Here is a 15,923-nt window from a genome sequence, read left to right as displayed (position 1 = left end):
TCGGAAGAAGTCATTGAGTTTATTGGGGGAGTGCAAGGGAGCCAAAGTTTCATTGGTACACACACACACACACACACACACACACATCCGAGGCAACGTCGCTCCAGAGGTTGATGCTGTCTGCTCAGGGTCCCAGATTTCAGAATCAGGTATGGATCTCAGGGGCCTAAGGAGGCCCAGGCTATGGAGAAGAAATGGTGATGGGAGGTTCCAGAAGCCCGCCCCCCCCTTCCCCAAACACCAGGTCTTGGGAACCCTTTCCTCTCTCCCTCCCTGAGAATCACTTCCACCCCTACTCATCTCCTTCTTTCTCCCCCTTCCTTAGAAGGCAGTTTCCGGCTCACCTGAAGGGAATCATCTAGTGCTCCAGGTGCCCATGTGGCCTCCTCTTCCCCATGCTGGTTCTGGCCCATTGGGATTATCCATATCCATGTTCTCATAGGAGTCTGCATCTGATTAGCACCAGGAAGGGTAAGATACAGCTAGACCCAGAAGTAGGCTGGGAGGGGGTGAGACTCAGAGGACAACAGGGGACAGAAGCAGAAGCACCCACCTTCCTCATGGTTGGGACCAGGCTGGGCCCGGATGGAGCGGAGCTGGGGGGCTGCATACAGGATCCCTCTCATATCCTCGTACGACTGGGAGCCTGCTTGGGCAGGAGAGTTGGAGGCCTAGAGCCACGCTGGACTTGGGGAACAGAAGTGCAGCCTAAGACACAGAGGGAATCTGAGGGGCAGAGGAAGGTGGAGGACTTGACCCATGCTGTACTAGGAAGGAGAGATTAGGGTCGGTGTCAGATTCAAGACCCTCGTTAAGGGTTTGGTCAGATGTGGGTTAGATTATGATCACTGTCAAGAACAGAACTGGCAGAAGTCAAAGTCAAAGTCAGAGCCGTGAGGAGGCTGTAGAGACAACTGGGGTCAAAGCTGCAGTTTGTAGGGGGGCTGGCATGAGGTAGAGATCAAAATCCAGGCTGGAATCACAGGGGGATCAGAGTTGATGTTCATAGTTAGGGATGGGGTAAATCCTGGGATCAGGATTGGGGTTGAGGTTAGTGTTAGGAATCGATCCAAGGCCAGAATTACACCTGGGGTCAGAGTCAAGGTCAAGGTTGAGGTTGAGCCTGGAGTCAGAGGTGAGAGCCAGGTCAACCCAATAGGCCCAAGGCAGGATGGTTCCTAGCATTTCTCACCAAGAGAGGTTGCTTCCCTGCTGGGGTCCCAGGCTGACCCATGGGGGCTCAGGAAGTCTAGAGAAGAGAAAGGAAGTTATTCCTCCTGGCCTCCAGCTCACACATACACTCCCCCCACCCTACAGCCCACATTAATGTGACAGTCCTCACACATACCTACTGTCCTGGTGACTGGCTGGGCCAGCTCTTCATCCTCATTCTCGTAAGACTCTGCTGCTGCAGGAAAACAGAGAACTCCAGGGGCCATTCCTGCCCTGTAGGGGCTCCACGGCCGTCTGGGTCCTCCCAAGCCTCTGAGGCCCCACAAGGACCCCAAATTACCGCTGGAGAAGGAGTCTTCATCCTCAGGACCCAAGGCCCCATTCTCAGGGTTCTCATAGCCGCTGCCATCTGGTGGAGAAGGAGAGGATCCAGCGAGGGCCCACAGCCCAGCGCTGAGAAGGTGGGGGAGCCGCGGGGGGGCGCAGTCTTACCCTGGGAGAGTTGGTCCTGCCCAAGGTTGGAGTCATTCTCGTAGAACTCGGAGCCCTCCTCACCGTCTGGCTCCTCATAGGCCTCCCCTTCTTCTTCTGGGCCTGGGTTTCGGGATGTGAGTGGGAACCGAGTCACAGCCCCCTTCCTCCAGGCCCCAGTCCAGTATTCCAGCCGCAGACCGCTCCAACACCCCTCACGTGAGGAACCCCCCCCACAGCCCCACAATCAATCACCTGCCGGCGGCGGGCTCCGGGACCCCGCGGCTCCGGGCTCCGGGACGTCGCTGCGCGGGCTTCCGTAAGACTGCACGGCGGTCCCCAGGCCTGCAGCCCACCTCAGGGCGCGTCCTGGCGGGAGGAGCGTTGTAGCGGGACAAAAGAGATGGGGGCGGTCAAGGCTAAGGGTCTGCGAGGCTGGCCAGGGGACGGGAAGCTCCCGGCTCCAGGGGGGCCTTCCCGGCTGGGCCCCCCCACCCTTGCCCTGAGCCGAAGGGGCGGGATCTACACCTGGGGGCGTGGCCTCGGTCTCGGGGGCGGTGCGGCTCTCGGAACGGGACTTCAGGTCCCGCGCCCTGGGGGCGGGGCCATGAACTCTGGGGGCGGGCTCTGGTGCTAGGGGCGGGGCTCGGATCTGGGCGGGACTCCGCGCCCCGGGGCGGGCTCTTTTTTCTGAAGGCGGAGTTCCGAGCTCGGGGAGACTGGGCGCTCCGGGGATTGGAGTGACGAGAAAAAGGGGTGGGGCTCTAGCTCGGAGTCCGAGACCTGGCGGTGCCTCCTACCCGTGCCAGAGGAGGGCGTGGGAAGGGAGAGCACGTTCCCATACTGATTCTGGGTCCCGCTTCCCGGGGGGGGCGTGACTTTGAAGAACCTGGCGGAGGAAGGGGGTTAGCACTGTGAGACCTGGCCCTCAGAGGATAAACCGTAGTCACGTGTATTTAGCTCCTCTGTTCTGCCGCAGCCTACGGAGGGGGTCTGGGGTCACTCCAAGGAGTCTTCACAAGGGGAGGTAGCTTTGGAGCTGGGCTTTGAAGCTGGGGCAGTATTTCAACGGTAGAGGTGGGGAATGACACGCTGAGCCGAGGAAACAGTAAGTGCAAAGCTTTGAGCAAAAGTGCAGGGATGGGAGACTGCGGGGGCTCTCGCGTCATTACCTTCTGGTGGGATCGGTCATTCGCTTTCTTTTCCTCCTGAGGATCAGGGCTGGTGAGAGTTAAGGGGCGTGATCAGAGGAGGCAGGGTGAAGATTGGCGGGGCACTGGGGAGGTCACTTGGGTCAATGGAGGGGAAGGGACTTCAAAGTCCCAGGGGCCCGGTAAGTTTGGAGGGCGGTTAGAGGAGTGGGGAGCAGGACTGGAGGTCCGTGGGGGAGGTATGGGAGGAGAGAAAGGTGGTTGTCAGACTGGCCAGTGTGGGCCATCCTGGGGAAGATGGGGTAGGTTGGGCAGATGGGCTGGGGGACATGACTCACCTCTTCGAAGATGAAGAAAGCTCACCAGGGAACCCAGGCAGAAGATCAGATAAAGTAATGGCACAACAGGGACTTTCCAGCCACCAGTCTCTAGCAGCCAATACCTTACTGCTGGGGAGAAGCAGCTATGAGACGGGGACCCCAGACTGGCGTGTTGCTTCCCAGCCTCAAGACCTCAAAGGGCCGTAAGTCTGGGGAACATGGACAAGACACAGATCTTGAGAATCATAAGCTACAAGGAGGGCTGGCCTCCCTTCCTCTGAGGTTAGGGACTGCGCCCCAGAGCCTGACCTGGGGCCTGGGGCAGTATCTATGCAACAAACCATGACTATAGTCAGATTCTACGTTAGGATTCAGGGGAGCATGATGATAAGCTTCCTGCTGCAATTAAGGACAGTCATGTTCAAAAGTGAAGGTCAGAGTCAAGTTCACAAGGTGAACTTAGAGGTGGGAAGCAGCAATGTACTGGAGTGAAGTGTGGAGTGAAATTTGAGGTTGAGGTTGAGAACTGTGCTTAGGGTAGCATGGGACGATTGTATTAAGGGAGACAGAAGGGGCAGAGCACTGTGACCAGTTTGATGGATGGATGGGTGAGGAAAAGGAAGGATATCCAGGTTCCTGGCTTCGGCCCGTGGGCAGGTCCTTCACTAACACAGAGACACCCAAAAGACTACGCTTGGGGAAGATGTTGAGTTTGATTTTGTATATTTTGAGCCTGCGGGGGCATCAAATGACAGGAAATGGCTGGGGGTGAGGTGTACGGAGCCTGGAATTGAGTCACTAAGGCATGCTGGCCTAAGGAGCCATGAGAGTAAAGGAGGTCAAACAGGAAGAGAGTGTGGACAAGGACAAGAGAAAGTGCTGATGAGATAAGACGAGGCCTCAGAGCTCCAACAGTGAGGAGTGGGGGAGGAAGACCCTTCCAAAGCGGATGGGAAGGAGCAACCAGTGGTAGGAGAAGACCCAGAAAAGTAGTGATTTGGAAACAAGGGAGGACAGAGGTGGAGTCAGTGGTCAGTATAGAAGCTGGGGTGCAGGAAGAGTCTGGTACTAGCTCTCAGTTTGGGGGAGCCAAGGTTGACTGGCCCCCAATTCTTCCCAGTAGCCCCCACACAGATGCCCCACAATTGGGAGAAACTCTACCTGACTCGGCAATGACCTTCAGCTGCATCTTGATGGTCACGTTGCCGTGGTAACAACGATAGATGCCAGCATCTCGAACTGTGGCCTGGGACAGCAACAGAACAGCCCCTCCCCTGAGGGTGCCCAGGACCCACATCTCTCTGCCTGGGTCATCCTCCCTCAGGTTTAAGCTCAGCAAGGAGATGTTATGCTTCTTAGGGCGCACGTGGGTCCAGGAGATGGGGCCTCTGGCCACGGAGGCAGGGGGCACCTCACAGGGCAGCCAGAATGTGGAGCCAGGGGCCACGGTGAGGTCTGGGGCAAGGAGAGCCAAGGCTAGGAAAGTGTAATCCTTGGGGTCTCCTCCCTGCAAACCCTCCAGTTCCCAATCACCATCCCCCATCCCTGGAACCCCCACTTCCTGGCATCTCCCCAACACCTTACCTTGGTTGAGGCTCTGGTTCAGACTGCCCCTGGGTGGGGCACATTCAGGGTCTATCTCCCAGATCTCAGGGTGGTCTTTGGCCCAAACATACAGCTGGGAGCTTGTGGGGTAACCAGAAGAGGGCTTGGAGCCCTGTGAGGACCTGTTCCCCAGCCCACAGCCTGAGTCATTTAGGGCCGAAGCATTCCACCGGAACAGCTCCCCTAGGAAGAGACCCAGAACCAGATACAGACACATCCAGGAGAGGCAGAGAGATACAGAGACCCAGAAAAGCAGAGACAGAGACAAAGACCCAGAGAGAGAGACAGAGAGAGAGAGAAATGACAACTCAGAGAGAGAAGAGAGTGAAAGAATAGCTCAAGTGCTGAAGTCATGAAGCCACCGGAGTTCTGAGGAGCCACCTAGAACTAGCTGCGTGCTTGTCCCTCAGCCCCCCGAGCCCCTCCCTCCAAATCTGTTTTAGCGGCCGGATGTCCACCCTCTTCTCATCCACCCCTCCCTGCCCCGGCCCAGACCTCACCACTGCCTTCCACGCTGACTGTCCAGCCAGACTGCCACGCCTGCTCGGAAGGGGGCCCCAGCTGGCACAGGTAGAAGCCCCCCATCTGGTCAGAGACGTTGAAGACGAACAGCTGGACGCCCAGGGACCCCTTCTGGATGCCCAGGCCTTGGGACCTGTGGCCCAGCTCTGACTGAGACCTCTGAAACCAGGCCTGCTGCTCAGGACGACCATCTGAGGGACCTTTGAAGCATGGCAGCTCAACTTTGCCTCCCTCTGAGGAGAGAGAGAGAGGGAGAGGAACTCTTCGCCCCCTTCATTCCTCACACTGGGTTATTACCCAACGACCCCACCAGCTGGGAGTGGATGAGCTCTCAGAGTCCTTCCAACCCCTCCCTGAATTTTACAAATAACAAAATGAAGGCCCAGAGAGGGTAAGTGATTTGGCCAAGAGCACCCAGCCAGACCCAGGTTTTCCAGCCCCAACTCTTTCCATCTGTACCCTCCGGACATACCTTTAGCCTCCACCAGCAGTGTTTCGTGGGGCCTGACTCCCTCGGGTGTGAGGAAGAGGAGGAAGAAGAGAAGGAGAGGAGGTGGCATGGCGGCCAGACTCCCCGGGGCACCCAGCTTGGCCGCGCAGGGGATGCTGGGGCAGGCGGGGGCCTGGGGGGCACTGAACCATGAGCGTCTGTGGGGGCGGGCAGGCGGGTAGGCAGTCCCCCTAGGGAGGAAGGGGTGGTCATGCCTCCAGTCCCCTTCTCCGTGCACCCCTCCAGACCCACAAAACTTGTCTCCTCCCTGCCACACTTTTATTTTCATCCCGACACTTACCACCGTGTGAAATGACCTTGTTTGTGTGTCTGCTTGTTCACTTTCTGTTCCTCCCACTGGAATGTAAGCCTCTTGAGGCAGAGCCTCGGTCTTGTTCAACACCACATGCACCGTGCTCTGGGACAGTGCTTGGGGCATCTGGAGCGCCCAATAAATATTTGTTGAATTGAGTGGGCTCCAATTTTAAGGGCTCCATCCTTCTCCCCCTCCCTCCTTCAACCCAAGGCTCTAAACCCATTTCTCTTCGCACACACACCCCATTCATTCACTCGACCCACATTCCTTGGGCCTTCTTCCCACTCTGTACAACCAGCCCATCCCACAGCCTTTGAGATCTGGCCGACTTGACTTTGAATCCTCCATGTCCACCACTTGGCTAAATGGCTTCATCTTTCTCGGCTTTTGCTTCTCTCTCTGTAAACTGGGGATAATAATAGTGCTTTCAAAATCTTGTTTATGAAGATTAAACAGGGCAGTATACGTATGGCACTTTTAGCCCAGGGCCCAGCACGTAGTAGGCCCTCAGTTAATGAGAGACAGCATCAGCCAACGGCCGAGAGCGCAAGCCAGGTTGCCCCTGAAGTGCGTGCACAGCAGTCCCGAGAAATGACTGGGGACCAATGCCCCTTCTTGTCCCACTTCTTCCCCAGGAAGCCCCTGCTTTAGTTATGGAAGGAACTCATTTAGAAATGGGGACACTGAGGCCCCCAAAGGGCAGGGTGTTGCCTGAGGTCACACAGTGAGCTGGTGACTAAGAAGCAGTAGAACTCAGGGGTCCCGACTCTGAAATCTGTGCTTCTGCCCCTCCCCTCTCCACAGTCTCTGCCCCCCCTTCCTCCTCCTCTAGCTCTCTCTCTCTCTCTCTCTCTCTGCATGTGTGGGTGTATCTCTGTCTTTCCCTCTGTAGTCACTCAGGGAAAGGGTCCAGGGACCCAGGAGACCTGCTCTCTCAGTTGCCAGTTCCCAGGCCCGGGCTCGCTGGGCTGCAGCTTCCTGTTTGCTTTAGGCAAACCCCAGGGGACCCTCCAGCTGTCAGGGCCCCCACTTCCCTTTGGTCGGTTTGGGGTGGCTCGGAGGGGGAGCGTGGGGCATTGGGGAATGCAGAGGGTGAGGTGGTAGGACCCCGTTTGCCTTTCATTCAACAAAATCCCTCCAATCACCTTCGTTAGCTTTCCATCGGTCTCACAGGTGGTTTCCTGACTAGCGCACATCAGTCCCCTGCTCAGAACGCTGTGGTGGCTTTTTTTCTACCTCAAATTTTCTCTACCTTTTTTGCCGCCCTGCCCCTCCTCCAAACAAAGCCTTCACACTTGTGCTCTTCCTCCTGGATCCCTCCTCAGCTCTTCGCTCCCCTGTCTCCTTTTCATCCCCCAGGCCTCCATTCAAATGTTACTTCCTCAGAGAGGCCTTTCCTGACCACCCCCCCGTATTTTGATTTCACACCCGTTTTATTTCCTTCCCAGCATTTGCCCAGTTCCCAAATATGCTTGTTTCTTTGTTAATCTTTCATCTACTTCCTGCCCCAGAATGTTCGCCGGCTCTTCCACAACAGGAATCTTTCCGGTCTAGTTCCCCAGTATCTAGCAGGTGCTCAATAAATATTTGTTGTATCAAGTGTGAAAGTTCATAAAGGGAAACCAGGCCAGAAGGGGGAGCTCTCACGCTGAACCACCACCTCAATTACAGGAAGCCGGGTCAATTATCCAACAGAAGACCCCTCCACAGGAAAGAGTCATCAGTTATAGGCCCCAACAGGAAAAGATGTACATTTGTACATTGCATCTCCTACAAGAAATCCACCACCCCTGCAGCTCAGCCAATGAAAAACCATCATCACCCTGAACTCCTGCTTTTCTCCAACGGGCTTTCTTCCAAACAACCCCTCCCAACTTCCTCCTTCTCCCTAAAATAACATTCCTCTCCTTTGTTGGTTGGGCTAGCCTATAGTTTTTGCTGTAGCTTGCTTGTCCTGAATTGCTATTCCCCAGTCAACCCAGTTATTGCTGGTAAAGTACCTTTTACTTTTAAGGTCCACAAAAGGAAGGAAATTCGGAAGAGCAAAAGAAAACTTTCTCTTCACTTCCCTCTCATGCACTCAGTCGCCAAGGCTAGTCCCAGTTTTCATCCTCAATATTTCTAGAATCAACTTCCTCCTCTTTTTGGACTCTTCCCTTCCCAACCAGAACCACTTCAACAGCCTCTTTTCTGGGCTGTCTTCTCTTTTGCTTTCTGCCTACACTTTACACAGAAAGAATTTCCTTGGTAATAGTCATGTGCTTCTCATGCTCAACAGCCTTCAAAGGCTCCCAGGGTCTCAGGATAAACTCCAAGCCTGAGAGTTGACTAGAGCCTTATAGTCATTATTTCACCTCCTTCTCCAGAAACTCTGCCTCACACAGAAAATCTCAGGGCAGTAAGCTACTGAGAGCAGTAAACTGCTGGGGATTTATAAGCAGGAGTTAACCTGGCCAGATTTTTTTTTTTTTTTTTTAAGTTTATTTGTTTTAGTGATGTCTACACCCAAGGTGGGGCTGGAACTCAGGACCCCAAGATGAGGAGTCACGTGCTCTTCCAACTGAGCCAGCCAGGTGCCCCAGAAACAATCATACTCTGTTCCAGAGTGGCTATACCATTTACATTTACCATCAGGAATATAAGAGAAATCCAGTTTTTCCCACACACCGACCAGCATTTGGTATTATCACTGCCATTCTGGTAGGTGTGCTTTGTGCAGTGGTATCTCCTTGGGGTTTTAATTTGCATTTCCCTAATGGCTGATGACGGTGAACATCTTTTCGTGCACATATTTGCCATCTGTGACATCAGTGCATTGTCTATTCCTGTCCTTTGCCCATTTCCAAATCGGATTGAACTAGAAGATTTTAAGCTGACATATGATCTGTTTTGCAAACATCACTCTAGTTGCTTTGAGAATTAACTAAAGGAGCCAAAAGGGGCCACAGGGGAACAGTTAGGAGATGTTGTAGAAGTTCAGGAGAGAGATGGTGTTACTGCTGGAGAAAAAGAAAAAGGGACACCTTCTGGAATATTCAGTCCTTTGGAGGTAGAGCTTACAGGACTTAAAGACTGCTGGAATGTACTTCACAGAGGGAGAAACGGGTTTGGGAGAACGGGAACCCAGATTCTGGATTTAAGTTTGAGATGCACGTCACCGTCCAAGGGAAGATGTCAGGTCGCCTGTTGGAAAGTCCACAGATAATGAGACCTCGATTTAGGGCAGTGGCCCAGGGAGGAGAGGAGGGATTTGCGAGGCACGGGGAGGAGGAGGGGGAGGGGGAGGGGGGATTAGCAGCAAACCCTGACTGGTTGAATATCAAGGTGGGGGTGGGGACGCAGAAGTTTCTGACTTCTCCACCGGACTACGCGGGACTCCTGCGCCCAGAAAAGTGAAGCCGACCCAGCCGTGCCCCGAGGGACGCTCCACCAGGGCGGAGGTGCAGGCAGACACGGCCACAATTCGCTGTAATGTGAGCCAGGCCCCGGCGGGAGGGGGCCAGGGGACCACGGAGGAGACCGCGAGAGCTTCGCCCCCTTTAGGCTGAGGCCGACAGGCGTCCCGGAGGAGGTGTAACTTGAGCAGACCTTCCAAGGTCACGCGGAAACGCCAGAAGGCCTTTGATGAAAGAACTTCTTCAGGGTTTGAAGGACAGGCGTCCTTCTCGAACAGCGCTGCCCAGGAAAGAAGGCGGGGAGGGGCGGGGCGTGGGCCCGCGGCCGGGCTCGGACTCGGACTCGGACTCGGAAATCTTCGGCCCGGGCTCGGCAATCAGTCCCCAACTCCGGCCGGGGCCTCGAGCCCGGGGCCGGTCCGGAAACAGCCGAGCGGATCCGGAAACAGCCGAGGGGACCCGGAAGAGGTGAGCGCCGTCACCAGGGAGTGCTGGAACCCGCCGTTTGCGCGGAGGCGATGGCGGCAGCTGCGCCGGCGGCCGCGGGCGAGGATGGCCGGCGACGGCGGCCAGGGGCCGGTACGTGAAGGCGCGTCCATGCACGCGAGGGGCGGCAGAGCCGGAGGCGGGGCCGAGCTCGGAGCCGGCGGATGGGGGGGTGGTGAGGGGGAGACTGGAGAAAGGGGCGGGGCCATGCCGTCTGGAGCGAGGGGGCGGGGCCTGCGGCCACCGGGGGAGGGGGCGTGGTCCGGCGGTCGAGGGGTAGGGCCAGTGGCAGGTGAGAGGTGGTCCAGTGAGGGAAGGGGCGGGACCATTGGAAGGGAGGGTCTAGTCTGGGAAAAGATGGGGGAAGGCGGGGCTCCAGGCCGCACGTGGCATAGCGAGGTGAGAAGGAGGCGGGGCCAGGTGAGCGGGGCGGGGCCAGGTGAAGGTACGAGGCTCGTGGCAGCTGTACTAGGTTGCAGGACTTGTAGATTTGATGGTCTCGGGTACAGCGGGCCCGGGAGTGATGGGAAAAGAGGTTGATCCCCGTCCCCCACAGCCCTGGACCCCCAGCCCCAGGAAGGGGCGAAGGGTGAGGCCGAGTCAGAGGAGCTCGGCCAGCTGCGGGCTGAGCTGGCAGGCGCCCTGGCAGAAATGGAGACCATGAAGGCCGTGGCGGAGGTGAGCGAGAGCACGAAGGCCGAGGCCGTGGCTGCAGTGCAGCGGCAGTGCCAAGAGGAGGTGGCTTCACTGCAGGCCATCCTGAAAGGTGAGGCAGAGACTCTTCCCAGACTCCCCGGGCGGCCCCATAAGAGGGAAGTGCATGACAAGCAAGGGGCCAGGGGGCACAGATAGGCTGTGGGCTAGGTTAGCAGGGCTCCTAGCTCAGGGCAGGCCTCAGGGTCCAGAGGAAGGGGTGCCCTTTTCTGATTTGCATAGAGGTGCTTCCCGTGCTCGAAGCAGCTCTGTGAGTTCCAGCTAAGTTTAGCTCCGAGCTTCTACCTGTTCCCTTGCCCCGTGTCATTTCTTGTCCCTCACTGATGACTGATCAACCCTGAAAGATGAGTAACTTTTCAGTTTCTGGAACCAGCCTCATGTAAGCCTCAATCTCCATGAGTCTAACCCTCTGGTTTCCTTCCTTCCCCAAGCACCCCGACATTGGCACTGCCCCATACATGTTCAGATCTCTCTTCCATCCTCGGTCCTTGAGATGCACCAGCTCCCCGCCCCCCAGATCCCCCAGGCTCTGCTCTTATTTCCCCCTTCTCCAGTCAGAGGCCAGAGTCTCTGAAGTAGCTTGCAGCCCCGTCCTAACCCTCTGCTTCCGTGGCCCCTGCTAGAGTGACAACTCCCCTGGACTGTGCCCCAGCCTTCTCGCAGGCCTGGCCTTGACATTGGCTTCCAGAGTGAACGTCCTAAAATTCCCATCTCACTGTGTCATTTCCTTTTCTAACAACCACTGCTGGCTCCAGACTTCTCTGGGGCTGTATTTCCCACATTTCAGGCATCCACATACCACCTGTGCCCCATGGTTGTCTCCTCGTACAATTTACTCTGTTATCTACTTAGTATTTGTTATTTAAATAGACCCAACTGGGGGGCTGGGGCGCCTGGATGGCTCAGTCAGTTAAGCGTCCGACTCTTGATTTCGGCTCAGGTCATGATCTCAGGGTCGTAAGATCGAGCCCCACATTGGGCACCACGCTGGGTATGGAGCCTGCTTAAGATTCTCTCTCCCCCTCTCCCCCTCCCCGCTTAAAAATAAATCAATAAATAGATCCATTTTTTAAAAACTCATAAACATTTATTTTAGAAGGAACTTCGGGGCGCTTGCCTGGCTCAGTTGGTAGAACATGCAACTCTTGATCTCAGGGTTGTGAGTTTGAGCCCCACGTTGGGTGTAGGGACTACTTAAATAAATAAACTTTAAAAAATAATAATAAAGAAAAGAAACTTCCTATCGTGTAAGAGAAACTTAAGTGTGTCCTAAATAACAATAGGTTTCCCCCATCATCCAAAAGTCGAGCGTTCCTGTGAAAATTTTCTAAACCAAAATAGCATGTAAAATGAAGGCACAATTACCATTAATTTATATGGAAAAATTTTTATTTAAAAAAATTTTTTAAAGATTTTATTCATTTGAGAGAGAGAGAGAGAACATGAGGGGGGCAGGGTCAGAGGGAGAAGCGGGCTTCCCACCGAGCAGGGAGCCCGATGCGGGACTCGATCCCGGGACTCCAGGATCATGACCTGAGCCGAAGGCAGTCGCTTAATGACTGAGCCACCCAGGCGGCCTATATGAAAAAAATTTTGAGTGTTCCCAGACCCAAAAACTAACCCCTCTTAGGCTTTTCTGATACCTTACGACACGTTTTGGTAATGTGTGCACAAGGTGTACGGAGATCACGCACAGATGCTCGCACAGTCCAGCTCTGGGATGCCGAGCGGCTGCGTGTAGTGCGCTCCGAGGAGGAGCTGGCGGGGCCCCTGCGGCTGCTCAGGGTGCGCGCTGCCTCTCTGAGGGCTCTCTTCAAAACAAGCGCCCAGCACTGTTTTCACTTCTTGCCATTTTTTTGGTAAAAGTGAAAAATACTCTTTGGTTTCTTTTAGTTAATAAAAACACGTACCAATGTCGGATTTTTGTAAACGCGAAGTGGTGAGGGCCCCTGGGTGGCTCAGTCGTTAAGCATCTGCCTTCGGCTCAGGTCATGGTCCCAGGGTCCTGGGTTCGAGCCCCACATCAGGCTCCCTGCTCCGCGGGAAGCCTGCTTCTCCCTCTCCCGCTCCCCCTGCTTGTGTTCCCTCTCTCGCTGTCTCTCTCTCTCTGTCAAATAAATAAATAAAATCTTAAAAAAAAAGGAAAGAAAAACATACATTAAAAAAATAATAATAAATAAAAACGAAGTGGTGTAATGTGAGCTTTCGAAATGCGGAGCATACCTGTAGTCATAATAAGAGTCAACATTTATTTATTTATTTATCTTAAGATTTTATTTATTTGAGAGAGCGAGAGCAAGAGAGAGCACAGAGGGAGAGGGAGAAGCAGACTCCCTGCTGAGCAGGGAGCCCGATGCGGGGCTTGATCCCAGGACCCTGGGATCATGACCTGAGCCGAAGGCAGATGCTTAACCGACTCGGCCACCCAGGCGCCCCTCAATGTTTATTTCTATTTATTTATTTGAGAGAGAGAGCAGGGGGTGGGGGCAGGGCAGAAGGAGAATCTCAAGCAGACTCTGCGCTGAGCGCAGAGCCACACACAGTGCTTGACCTCACGACCCTGAGATCATGACCTGAGCTGAAACCAAAAGCCGGATGCTCAACCAACTGTGCCACCCAGGCGCCCCAGTAGTTAACATTTATTGAGCACTTACTTTGTGCCAGGCTCTGAGTTAAAGTCAGAGTTAAATAAATTATGAGTATTTATTTAAGTTTTATTCATTTAAGTAATCTCTACACCCAACATAGGACTCAAACTCACAACCCCGAGATCAAGAGCTGCATGTTTTTCCGACAGAGCCAGCCAGGCGCCCCAGTTTATGAGTATTTAATCTTCGTAACAGTCTCCGTGAGGTAGGAATTAGGATCTGTTTACATTTTGCAGGGGAAGCTCTGAGGCCCAGAGAGGTTAGATAACTTGCCCGAGGTCATACAGCTAGAAAGCAGAAGATTGAACCCAGGCCATCTAGAAAGAGAACCTTTAGTTCTAATGTTAGTACATGTTAAATAACTATGCAAATAAAAACTGTTGGGGAGCCTAGAAGTCTCAGTCGGTAGAGCATGTGACTCTTGATCTCGGGGTTGTGAGTTTGAGCCCCACGTTGGGTGTAGAGATTACTTAAAACCTTAAAATTAAAAAAAAAAAAATTGGGGGCGCCTGGGTGGCTCAGTTGTTAAGCGTCTGCCTTCAGCTCGGGTCATGATCCCAGGGTCCTGGGATCGAGCCCCACGTCGGGCTCCCTGCTCTGGGATCGAGCCCCACATCGGGCTCCCTGCTCCGCGGGAAGCCTGCTTCTCCCTGTCCCACTCCCCCTCCTCGTGTTCCCTCTCTTGCTGTGTCTCTCTCTGTCAAATAAATAAAATCTTTAAAAAAAAAAAAACTTTAAGGGGCGCCTGGGTGGCTCAGTCAGTTAAGCGTCTGACTCTTGACTTCAGCTAGGTCATGAGCTCAGGACTGTGAGATTGAGCCCTGTGTCAAGCCCCTTGTCAGGCTCTGTGCTGGGCGTAGAGCCTGCTTAAGACTCTCTCTCTCCCTCTCCACCACCCCTGACTTGCACATGCACACTCTCTCTCTCTCAAAAACAAAAAAAATCTTTAAGGAAAAAGTGGCCCTGTTCCACCCAGCATTCCCCCCACCTCCCACTGACCTGTAGGATAAATTCCAAACTCCTTGGTGTGGCATTCTCGGCCTCGGGAGGTGTCCACTGCCACTGTGTGCCCCCTTTGCAGCATCTGTCCTCGGGCACCTTCACTCCAGCCCTTGCAGCACGTGCCCACCCTGCCCCAGATACAGCGGCCGCTTTCCCACCTCTGAGCCTTTCCTTGCGCTTGTCCCGTGACTCCGTCTGTCCTTTGTCTCCTCCCTCACCTCGCGGCCAGGCGGGCAGAGCGAAGAGCTCCTTCCTCTGGGACCCACAAGCCCAGGAATGGTCCTCTTGGGGCTGTTCTCCCGCGGCTTTGTAACTGTTTCCACAGCTGCCTTCCCCATCAGAACGTGGGCTTCTGGTGTCAGCGTTGGTGTTTGATTCATTCTCTATTTCCAGAGCCCAGCTCGGACTCTGGTCCAGAGTAAAAATTTACTGTATTATCGGAGGCTGCTTGTTCCTGGTACATATCAGCAGGAATAGAGATCGTACCTTCAGCGTTTATTACGTACCGGCTGGAGGGCTGAACACCTTGCAGATGTCGTCTCGTTTGCCAACAACCCAGTGGGGTCGTCGTTAGTGTCCCCGCTTTGCAGCCCAGGGCCATCTCCCCACAGAGCCCGCTGTCTCCGTCGCTCTGGTCAGCTGCCTCACCGAGAGCGGCGACGGTAGCGAGCCCCCCTCCACGCCCAGGTAGGGCCAGCGCCTGACCCTCCCTCTCCTCGGCCCTTCCTGCCTCCGCAGACTCCATCAGCAGCTACGAGGCCCAGATCACTTCCCTGAAGCAGGAGCGGCTGCAGCAGCAGCGGGACTTCGAGGAGAAGGAGCGGGAGCTGGGGCGCCTGAAGCAGCTGCTGTCCCGGGCTCACCCCCTGGACTCCTTGGAGAAGCAGATGGAAAAGGTTGGGGTTTGGAAAGATGTTGAGGCAGCCAGGGTGGCCGTGGGGCAGAGGGAGTGTTGGCGTCCCATTCCCAGATCACTGGGAGCAGGGCACCCGACGATAATGCTAGGTGTGGCTCGTACTAGCTCTGTACGCAGCCGGGTCCCAGCTCTGTCACTTACTGGCAGGATGGCTGGGTTTGTTTGCCTCCAAAACGAAGGAGATGATGCGGGGGGGAGGGAGGACAGCACTCATGCACTAGGCACGGAGAACACGGCTTGACGGATTCTGGCTCTCCAGTCTTTCCCCATCAGACCCATTTCACAGATGAGTAAGGTGAGGTTCCGAGAAGTTCAGGAAATCTCCCCAGGTTATTGCACAGAAAAAAGCAGAGTAGGGATTAAAACATCTAGGTAGCCTGGTTCTGAAATTCTTGTTCCTAATGTCTGTGTCTTATCGCCCCCTTTATTATTGGTGTCCCCGACAGTGGTAGGGAGCTGATTTGCCAAACTCCATCTTTCGAAGCAAGTTCACGTCATTACCTCATTTGATCCTCACAGCAGCCTTGTGAGGTAGGGTAGGTGCTTCCCGCATTGCACGCAGGAGGAAACTGAGGCTCGGGAAGACGGCCTGGGTAGAAAGACAAAGATCAAAATAGGAGCCCAAGAAAGGAGGCTTGCAACCCACAGCTTCCCAGCAGAGGCTGATGCTTGCATTCCCAGCGATCCTAGGGAGCAGTTCCATGGGGGGGGGGG

The 15,923-nt window shown here is 54.9% G+C and overlaps 2 protein-coding genes across 7 annotated transcripts; one reads left to right on the top strand and one right to left on the bottom strand.

Moving 5' to 3' along the window:
* CD19 (CD19 molecule) lies at positions 1-5,843 on the bottom strand. 5 transcript variants are annotated; one of them, XM_081819784.1, is made up of 15 exons: positions 5,715-5,841; positions 5,221-5,475; positions 4,700-4,903; positions 4,277-4,570; positions 3,134-3,244; positions 2,817-2,865; positions 2,445-2,533; positions 1,900-2,013; positions 1,666-1,767; positions 1,514-1,582; positions 1,349-1,408; positions 1,193-1,249; positions 554-646; positions 345-452; positions 1-181 (listed from the first exon to the last, which is right to left on the bottom strand). In XM_081819784.1, exons 1-14 carry the CDS (start codon positions 5,800-5,802, stop codon positions 355-357), a joined length of 1,683 nt encoding a protein of 560 aa, XP_081675910.1. In that variant the 5' UTR covers positions 5,803-5,841; the 3' UTR covers positions 1-181; positions 345-354. The 5 variants fall into 5 exon arrangements, 4 of the variants coding, with proteins under 4 accessions (XP_081675910.1, XP_006734031.2, XP_081675911.1 ...); XM_006733968.3 differs by having other exon boundaries at positions 1,349-1,405; XM_081819785.1 differs by having other exon boundaries at positions 3,134-3,241.
* A 3,551-nt stretch (positions 5,844-9,394) lies between these two features.
* Positions 9,395-15,910, top strand: RABEP2 (rabaptin, RAB GTPase binding effector protein 2). 2 transcript variants are annotated; one of them, XM_031028810.2, is made up of 4 exons: positions 9,406-10,022; positions 10,486-10,695; positions 15,032-15,189; positions 15,656-15,910. In XM_031028810.2, exons 1-4 carry the CDS (start codon positions 9,962-9,964, stop codon positions 15,659-15,661), a joined length of 435 nt encoding a protein of 144 aa, XP_030884670.1. In that variant the 5' UTR covers positions 9,406-9,961; the 3' UTR covers positions 15,662-15,910. The 2 variants fall into 2 exon arrangements, with proteins under 2 accessions (XP_030884669.1, XP_030884670.1); XM_031028809.2 differs by having other exon boundaries at positions 9,395-10,022; positions 15,032-15,910.
* Positions 15,911-15,923: the final 13 nt, after the last annotated feature.

The sequence above is a fragment of the Leptonychotes weddellii genome, chromosome 5, assembly GCF_054177405.1.
Source record: "Leptonychotes weddellii isolate Sample4059 chromosome 5, ASM5417740v2, whole genome shotgun sequence".
NCBI classification, from domain to species: domain Eukaryota; kingdom Metazoa; phylum Chordata; class Mammalia; order Carnivora; family Phocidae; genus Leptonychotes; species Leptonychotes weddellii.
The sequence above is the reverse complement of the archived record's forward strand: the minus strand, read 5'-3'. Positions and strand labels throughout refer to the sequence as shown.